Source organism: Paralichthys olivaceus, chromosome 9 (assembly GCF_024713975.1).
Source record: "Paralichthys olivaceus isolate ysfri-2021 chromosome 9, ASM2471397v2, whole genome shotgun sequence".
In the NCBI taxonomy this organism is placed as follows: domain Eukaryota; kingdom Metazoa; phylum Chordata; class Actinopteri; order Pleuronectiformes; family Paralichthyidae; genus Paralichthys; species Paralichthys olivaceus.
The window spans coordinates 23,112,507-23,122,530 of NC_091101.1; the positions used below are offsets into that span (position 1 = coordinate 23,112,507).

At 40.3% G+C, this 10,024-nt stretch overlaps 1 protein-coding gene across 1 annotated transcript; it reads right to left on the reverse strand.

The window, feature by feature from the left end:
• Positions 1 to 704: 704 nt before the first annotated feature.
• slc26a2 (solute carrier family 26 member 2) lies at positions 705 to 8,894 on the reverse strand. The gene is made up of 5 exons (XM_069531846.1): positions 8,750 to 8,894; positions 6,289 to 6,904; positions 5,910 to 6,200; positions 5,055 to 5,503; positions 705 to 3,742 (listed from the first exon to the last, which is right to left on the reverse strand). The coding sequence occupies exons 2-5, from the start codon at positions 6,892 to 6,894 to the stop codon at positions 2,920 to 2,922; spliced, it is 2,169 nt and encodes a 722-aa protein (XP_069387947.1). The 5' UTR covers positions 6,895 to 6,904; positions 8,750 to 8,894; the 3' UTR covers positions 705 to 2,919.
• Positions 8,895 to 10,024: the final 1,130 nt, after the last annotated feature.

A 10,024-nucleotide genomic window follows, 5' to 3' on the forward strand; every position in this document is an offset into this window, starting at 1 on the left:
CTTTTTAAATTGATGCCAAAAGTATTACAGTTGATTGAGCGCTTTATAATTTACTCATTTGAACCTGAGTGGACATGAGTCCATCTTGACTTATTACTGTGGGATGGGTTGTTGGGTTGTGGCCGTTTCCCTGAGCTCGGCTTCACTTTCAGCTGCACTGTAGACACAGTTACTGAACAGGGTGGAGCTCAGGAGATGTAAATCTAAAGTAAATAAACTGCAAGTCCCAACATTTCAGTTTCAACATTCCTGCATGAGGATTTCTCAGTATTACAAGTGCTCTGCTGATTCACATGCAGGAATAGACCCAGTGCTGTTGGTCTAATGTCAAATCTCCGTTCACTAATCCGAGGAGCTGCAGATTTTACTTGGATGATGGAGAAGATTGAAAGAAATGTCTTCATAAATTCTAAATTACATTTTACTGGCTGGTACTTGGTAGAGCGGGTCGTCTACTAACCAGAAATGTTAATCCTCCAGTTTGTATTCCGAAGTGTCGACTGACAGAGTGTGAATGAATGTGGGACGTATGCTCTGGATATACAGTGGAAGCGTTGTGTGAATGTGTGCATGAATAGGTGAATGTGAAATGTACTGTAATATGAATACAGTCTATTTACTATTGAAATCATAGACCACGCCCCAGTTCAACAGGAACTGTTGCTGTAAATATAAGAAATGTATTTATACAGTAAAGAGAAAACTTTTCTTTTTTTTTTAAATGTCTTTAATATCTTGTTTGCATATATAATATCATATTTTTAATAACAGAATCATTGAGCTTTGGAGTAAACAGCAGCGTCATTAACAACACAACAAATAGACCTGAGTCTACAGTTTACACGTGTTCAGTTTGGAATAAAAGCAGGTAAAAGCTGATGCAATCACAAAACCTCCGATTTTGTGCATGGTTACATTTTTGGTACAAATAAATACAAACACGACTTTATACTGCAGCGTCGTCTAAACACTGAAATGACACAACAGTTTGTCTAAGTGCTGCACAGTTGTGTTTGGTTTCAGAAACAACTAAAGCTACAATCACTCATGTCGACAACATTTCCACTCAGTTCATCTCCCACAAGTTCACGCTCAAGGTTGAACTGGACCCCAGACTTTTTTTTATAAACAGCATTTTCCAGTATTCTGAATTAAAGTCCATTTTTAATTTGTTAATGGAAGTGAAGATGAATCTGAACTGTCCTTCACTAACATGACCTGCTTCATTCTCCTGTGACAGAAAACAGTCCCTCTGTCTCCAGAGAGATTTCCTGCTTTAGGTCCATGACGTCCTTTCCGCTGTGTTTGGAACATAATAAGGACTTTAGCTCTCACACTAACACTAACCAGCCCTGAGCTTTTTCTGGTGTCATAAAACACAAAGTAATGGACCCGGAAGCTTCATTTTAGAGCCGTGAATGTTTAGCAAATCAATGTTACAGCCAATTTATGAACTTGTCCTTATTCTGATCATGTTCCACACAAAGAAAACGATCACGAGGTTCAACTGGCACAAGATTAAACCCAAAGATTTCCATGTAACTCCCACAGAGTATTAAGTACCCAACAGGTTTACAGGCAACAACTGTGTTCGACAAGATATAATAACGCAAACTAAAACTGTATTGACGTCAGTAATCTCAGCAAACACGCAGACAAACATTAGAAAGTTGTGTGTCCACATGGCACATTCAGTTCACACCAAAAAAACCCACAATGAACAGGACGTTTGTTCTTTGGACATAACACGAGTGAAGTTTTCAGATTGTAGATCATAAAGAATTGTAGAAAAACACCTTATTTGAAAACATTCACAGTACGTACATGTACAGTATTTGCGCTGCATAGGCATCATCATAGGCACTGACGTTTAGTGCATAGACAAAAGGTGCAAAATGAAAAGTAATAGAAAAACGTACCTCTTATTTCTCATTTATTTTGTAAAAATAAGTGTTAATTTATTTCGTAATGGCTTTGTAATCATGTCTTTCCCATACAATCATTGCACAAGAGAGAAATGCATTATGGGTTACTGTCACGGCACATGTTCAGGTACAGTCTGGCTATTTCTAAATTATAAAAATATTTTAAGGACATCAAGTGAAAGTTTTCACATGTCATTACTACAATAGAAAGATTGTACACATCAAGCAGCAATATCTTTAAAATGATTACCAACTAAAATCTGACGTTAAAAAAGTCCCGTTAAAGCATCTTTTCTCAGGTAAAGGATTTTGTAAAGCTCGTCCTGAGTTTTGGCTTTCATTGTTAAAGCTTTTATTTGACAGAATAAACAATGCAGAAAACAGGTGCATTAACACATTTTTACGTAATAAAATATGTTGATTCATGTTCCATATATTTGGCTGTATGTGATTTTGGTTTTTACAGTAAAATATTAAGCCTAAATTACTTGACAGCAACATTTTATAACGACTTATTTATCATTATAGGAATTCTTTTACTCCCTAATGTCAGCATCAGCCCCAAAAATCCATATTTTTAGGCTCTCGTCTGCAGCTCCTTTAAATCAATGGAAGGACCATTAATAGATGAGGGTCATTATTCTAAACTCAATTAGAATATGACTCTGTCTGTTGTTTTGTGTCTGTGGGCAAACGGGAGAAAATTATACTTAAAAATGAAGTTCAAGTACCATGTGTTGAGTACTCAAGCTACATCTTTACAAGGAGGACTTTAAATTATTTTTTTGCATTCTATCTTGCAGTATTTAAATAAAACATTTTCTACTTTAGTTAAATTATCCTGCATTTATTCTACATAACTGCTGCTACGACTGTAGCATTACAAGGCACAGCGGCAACAATGCATGTTTGATTTGCATCATGTGAGATGTAAACTGCAAACATACATGTAAACGTAGATATTTGGACAGATTCTCTTTTTTTAAATTTTTTTTTAGCATCTGGTGTCACAATCTCCGTTGGGAGCAGAGAGGCTCTGGACGTAGCGGACGGCGTCTGCGATTGTAAAGAAAATAATTTTCTTCTCCCCTCCGTCATCTCCTCTTGTGTCGGGGTAGTACCCGCCTCTTTCCAGAGTGTCCAGCACTGAGGTATTACACTGGGCCAGCACCACCTTGACCCCAACTTCTTCATAATCTTTGCGAACCTCTTTCAGAGCATTCACTCCTGCGGTATCCAGAAACAAGATGGCGCTACAGTCTATAACTATGCTCCGCAAGTTACGACGCGATTCCTCGTCGAGCATCAGGGTTACAATCTCAGTAGCCTCAGCTTCAGCCTCTTTTTCTGACTTCATGTTTGCGACCTCCTCCTGTTTGCTCTTCTTCTTCTTCTTCTGCTTCTGGAACTTTATCCATCGTGTTTTCTCCTTCACAGGATCGAGCCCCACACGACTGTAAAGAGATCTTTTGAACAAGCTCTGGTTGGCGTAGTAGATCGGGGCCTCGTATCTGAAAACAGCCACTCCTGGGTGAGTGTGAAGGCCACGGTAAGACGACAGGTCCTCGTAGTGCTCCCTGGATGAGGCCTGGCCCAGCTCCAGGACCTGGACTTGCTGAGTCCGGCCGAGGACGCAGAAGGCCGACACCAAAACCCCGACGAGGAGACCCAGCTCTGTGTTGACCAGCGACGAGGTCATCATGGTGACCAGCCAGATGGAGGCGTCGACGCGATTGATGCGCCACATGCGAGGAATGTCGGTGAACTTTCGTAGAGCACCGCGGAGGTTGACCACAATGATAACAGCGAGGACACACCTGAGCAGACGAAGAACAGAGCCAGGGTCAGGAGACTCATGTCATCGTGATCTCCCCCCCGTTTTAAGACTATCTCAGATTATTGAGGAGGCCGAGGGTCAAAGTTTAAGAAACAAGAAACAGTTGAGGAGACAAACACGATAAAAAAAAATAAAGAAAGAGGGAGGATAATAAGAGACAAGGAACAAAGCCGATCTGATGTTTGTCATTAATGATGAACACATTCCATTTGACCAGAGAACCAGTGTGTGTCTGAGGGAGTGTTTGTTTTTGGGCTTGTACGTGTGTAACACACAGCACAGAAGCAAAAATCATTATCAGTCATCAGCTTCAGTCACTAGACAGTGATCAAGAATCAAATCGTCTCCCAGTGTGAGAAATCCTCTTTATCTTCCCACCTTCATTTATTCAATCAATTCTTCATGACATCGTTTCTAGCTTCTTGTAAGAACAGATGAGTTTTGTTTAAAAACGGTTGATGCCTGAAGATATTTAAACAACCTCTGCAGAGCAGGAACCAGCAGCAGCAGCAGTGACTCTGCAGCTGATAATCAGAGGTTATCAGACGGTGTTTGTCTTGGTCTAACCTTGAAACCCTCTTTTATGATAAACGACAAACAAAAAAGATAAGAACTGCAAACAAACCAGAACCTAAACCTTTAGATTCTAAAACAAACAGGATAATTGGAACTTGTGACAAGTATTTTAAGGCTGAATTAGGTTTTACTCTGAATAAAATAAGATTGACATGGTGATATGTTGGCTTAATTATTGTAATATAATACAAAAACAGATTTTTTTTGTATCATCTGTAAAAATAACTTTAATTATTTATTTATTTAATCGATTGGCCCTGTCCCAAATTAAGAATGTGTCTCATACTACATGTGGCTGGCGACAAAAGACGACTCTTCTCTACATGTGTCCTCCAGACATTAGATAAGTATCTGAGTGACTCTGACAAACAGCTCGTCTGTCTGTTTAAGAGTGAAATGACTGGAGTGAGTCAAACCGGAATGACAGTTGTGAGCCGCCTTTTTTAAGCAAGAAGATACGTCTGCAGGCGAAACTTATTCACGGTTTCCTTTTTCTTTTAAATAAGAATTTCCTGCACAAATGGCTAATCTACTTTTCCTAAAGCCGATTGTTCTTATTCTGAAATGTTTTATGTTGTTTTAACATAAAAAAGGTGAAATGTTCACCAAGTGAAAATACCACTATCAAGGTCCTTTAGTTCATATCAAGGTGCCTAACACTCGTGAGATGAATTTACAAAGAAGTAATTGAGGAAAACCCTTCGACTTGTACTTACTTCTGTAGAGAATAGAAGAGCGGTGCAATAACCAGAAGAACCAGCAACAGGACGAGGGCGCTGACCAACCCCGACACCTGAGTCTGGCACCCTGTTGACTCCTTGACAAGGGTCTTGGTCAGAGCAGCGCTGGTGGTGAAGCAGCGGAAAAACGATGGCAGGATGTTGCAGAAGCCGATGGCGTACATCTCCTGGTTGGCGTCCACTGTGTAGCCGTGCTTCTTGGCGAACATTTCCGACAGAGAGACGGTGATGGCGAATCCGACGATGGCGATGGAGAAGGCGTCGACAGCCACGTTGGGGATCAGAGACCACAAGGGCAACTGCGGAGGAAGGAAGCCGGTGGGGATTTCACCGGCCACGCTCGACCCGTACTCTGTGTTGAAGTGGCCGAAGTGAGACGCCAGGGTCGCAATTATCACCACGAAGAGCTCGAAGGGGATCGGAGCCTGGGTGAGAAAACACACACACAAAAGAAGACCAGACTAAAATTCCATGTTCGACCTCGAGGACTCGTCAGTGTAACAGTGTGGAGATGGAATGGAACTTTCTTAAATTGCCATAAAAGTAGATAATGTTAGATAAATTAAAATTAAATAACTATTCTATTTGGCATTTTTAGAGATGTTCCGATACCAGCATCAGAAATGCCTCTGGTGCTGCCAAAAATGCTTTGTCAAATGTATGTACCAATCCCATACCACATAATTCTAGGGTCTCATCTACACAGGTTATATAATGTAAACCTTTAAACCTCTTTCTACTTTGATTGATAGGGATTTCAATAAATTAAATAAAAAGTAGTATTTACACAAGGAAACTAGCACAATAACCATATCTGCAGTTGGTCTTTACCTTTAACTTGGCTTTGAAGCGATCATTGATTTCCTTCGTTGGTATCAGTATCAGCAAACACACCAAACTGGTCACCAGGTCACAGATATTCGTGTTCCCCAGGCTGGTGAAGAGGCTGAACCAGGTCTTGAAGAGAGTGAACCAGCCCTGGGGCCTGGGGATCTTCAGACCCAGCAGGTACTTGACCTGCGAGGTGAGGATGGTCAGAGAGGCTCCCGTAGCGAAGCCGCTGAGAAGAGAGTCTGAGAGGAAGACGGAGACGAAGCCGAACTGGAAAATACCCATGAGAACCTGAGAGAAAAGAGTTGAGCAGGAGTAAACGAGCAGATTCAAAACCAAGAGATTCAATTCTATCTGTCGATCGCCCCTGCTCACCCACCTGGTAAACCCCGGCAGTAAAGGTAAGCGTGGCTCCCACTGTGATTGCATAGCAGCTCCTGTCACAGTCCAGCCAAACGCTGTCATTCCCCTGGCCAGCCAGCAGGACGGCGCTGTCGTTACTACTGATGCTTTCTGTGAGGTATCCTGCCAGAGCCAGCTCCCTGTCCACAACCTGACCCACGAGCAGGCAGAGCACTCCGAAAATCCCCACTGAGATGTGTCTGGAAGTACCTAACAGGGTGTAGATGATGGAGGAGAAGAAGGAAGTGTAGAGACCATAAATAGGGTCCTGACTGGCCAATAAGGAGTAAGCTATAGACTGGGGGACCAACAGGATTCCAACGATTAGTCCCGACATGGCGTCGCCCAGCAGCCAGTCCCTGAGCTTGTAGTGTGGCATCCATTTCAGAACTGGGAAAAAGTCCAGTACTTTGGATTTGATCTTCTCCGGGGTGCACGAGCAGTGTTTCTTCAGACGGTTTCTCACGACGGTTTGACAACTTTTTCCTGCGTCTTTGTCGACTCTCTCCAGAATGAGAGGCTGCTGCTGGTCGCTCTCTGCTCCATCGTCTGCCGTCGTACAGCAGCCACTGTCCCCGGCCATGATCCAGCCCCTGCAAGTGGGGGGGAGGGGAAATAATGTTATTACACCAAGTTCATCTCAAACATCGTATCCCAGCATGCACAGTGCAGCTTAGACAAAAGAAACATCTCTGTGGCGACTGATCTGTTGTGGTGCATCTGGTAAAGAACACTTTACCACATGCACACCACCAGGAGGAGGTGTGAGGAGGAGGTGTGAGGAGGACAAGCGTTATCAAGGGTCAGATCAGTGTCTGTGGGTCCACCTGCATATTTTGCAAGTTTCCTTGTTTTTATATTACGTCACAACATAAACAGAACATAAACAGAACACTTCCCCTCATTCATACAGTTCAGCTCTTAGTGACACGTATCCAGTGATGTTTACCAAACAAGCAGAGCAGGGATGTGAGCAGTGTATGATAATTACAACTTGATCTACAGTATTACCTCTGTGCAGCCTTGAATTTTGGAATATACTCTTCAAGAAGTTTACATTGAGTTGACATATAATCAGTTCTATTGCCTTTACACCACTTATCAGCATGGCACCGTTGTTAGCGACTTTAGACACATTAGTGGTATTTAACTGTTTCTCAGGATATAACACATTAACAGGATTACTGTTGTGTTACTGTGCTCCGTTTCCCTTGAGAATGGATGTGTGGTGTAGTTAATGAGATGAATGCTCATGCCTACATGTGAACAGGCACGGATGGGAACCACCAGGCTTTATAAGGTTTTAATGTTCTTTGGAAAAATGTGCTTTAATGTGAATATGTTTAAATTAAAAAAACATTTACACTTCCTACCCTTCGTCAATGTTGGAATATTTATAACATAATGTTGACGAGCACTATACATACACATGTGCAATAACTATACATACACATGTGCAATAACTATACATACACATGTGCAATAACTATACATACACATGTGCAATAACTATACATACACATGTACAATAACTATACATACACCTGTACAATAACTATACATACACATGTGCAATAACTATACATACACATGTGCAATAACTATACGTACAATAACTATACATACACATGTGCAATAACTATACATACACATGTGCAATAACTATACATACACATGTACAATAACTATACGTACAATAACTATACATACACATGTGCAATAACTATACATACACATGTGCAATAACTATACATACACCTGTACAATAACTATACATACACATGTACAATAACTATACATACACATGTGCAATAACTATACATACATGTGTACAATAACTATACATACACATGTGCAATAACTATACATACACATGTACAATAACTATACATACATGTGTACAATAACTATACATACACATGTGTACAATAACTATACATACACATGTACAATAACTATACATACATGTGTACAATAACTATACATACATGTGTACAATAACTCTACATACACATGTACAATAAGTCTACATACACACTCGGTACAGTTAAAGTTGAGGCTTCATTTGCACCGGATGTCACACTGCACCTATAAATGTATTCAGCTCTAGTTTTGTGCTCTTGCTGTTTGAGGGGCCCCCTGGGAGTCGTTGCCCCGGTAGACTGTAGACTCGCCTCTGTCCGCTGAAGCGCTGACAGTTCAATGTAAACCGTGTCTCTGAGAGTTAATTGGTTAATTGATGAATGAGTGAATCCACAGTGAACATTGACGACGGACCGAATGAACCGACGAGAGTCGGACTCAGGTATGAATGGATCCTTTGTAAACAACATGTCAACGTGGACGGAGACTCCGAGTGTCACAAAGTGACGACACGTCGCGAGTCACTTCAACAAACACGAGTTCAAACTTGTCGTGAAAAGAGAAAATGAACTGACCTGAGATCTGATCGATCACTTTTCACCGAGTTCACGTTTCGCTGCTTCACTTCGACTTCATCCTCCTGTTGCTCCCTGCGTCATGACGTAGGCCGGAAAAAACGTGCTGCTGCGTCACATGACTCCCCCTGCTCCAAAGATGGTGTGAGAGCGAAGATGAGTCACTCCTGTCCAGAAAAAAACAAACAATGAATTTGAGACAAACAATGTGAATAAAGGACTTTTATTTCATTTCAATCATTTTTTTTGTCTTGTTTTACATTTTTTTATGAATCAACGTCATTATTAAATCGTTAATTCTGGAAAACAGAGCAGTGTTTTAGTTTGTTTTAAGAAAACTAATCTCGTTAATTCAGAAAAGCATGGCACATTTTTATTCATTCAGATATTTCAGATATTTTTCTGAAGTAACTAGATAATTGAGTCAAGTGAATACAATATGCTTGAGTTTTTCAAAATTAATAATAATTATTATTATAATTATAATTATTATAATAGCACGTGTCAACGCAAAGCAACAAAGTGCCTCATGAATAAAAACAAATCGTTAAAAACATTTGTTTTACCAACCATTATTTATTACCAGACAATAGTAGATTATCTTAATAAGTATGAAACAAATGAAAATATATGTATACTGCTATCTTTTATTTATTTTGCTAGGTTTGTTGAGGAAAAGGGAGAAAGGCACAAAGCATACTTTCATTTTCTTCAGGTTGTGTTTCACGTTAAAACATGAAGATTATTTTCTTATCCCCACTGACGTGACTTCTCTTCTTTCTCTTTGTTGTTCTCTGTTTCATACAGAGTGAATTTGACGTATGTTTGTAGTTCATCACCAGAGAGTGAAGACATATGATCCAGTTTGAGCCACAGGAGACGTGAGTGTTATTCAGTGTTCTCAACATGACACCATATAATACAACAATACTGAATGTGTATGAATGTGTAACAGGTCACACAGGGAGTGTCAGCGAGGGAGTGTCAGCGAGGGAGTGTCGTTAACGCTCACTGTTTTGCAGAATAACGACAACAGATTAACTGAATAAGGTTGAATGACAACATTAACTTATATTGTAAATCTGCACAGTTAACAAACAGCTGACAAAGTTAAGTGTTGTTGAAGTAATACAATATTTATTATCCTCTTCAGGCCTTGTTTAATTACTGACCTTGTTCTGATAGAATGTGAAGCTATGAGGGGGATTCTAAAATCTGTCATATGAAAACTTGTATTGACACAGAAATATCATGGTCTTGAGTCGAAAAACAATA

Bases quoted from the DNA above. Each gene is read 5' to 3' on its own strand.
- slc26a2 (XM_069531846.1), bottom strand. From the start codon at position 6,894: ATGGCCGGGGACAGTGGCTGCTGTACGACGGCAGACGATGGAGCAGAG. The intron at 6,201-6,288 runs GTGGGTGAGCAG...CTTTTCTCTCAG, and splicing joins TTACTGCCGGGGTTTACCAG to GTTCTCATGGGTATTTTCCA. The intron at 5,504-5,909 runs GTAAAGACCAAC...TTTCTCACCCAG, and splicing joins GCTTCAAAGCCAAGTTAAAG to GCTCCGATCCCCTTCGAGCT.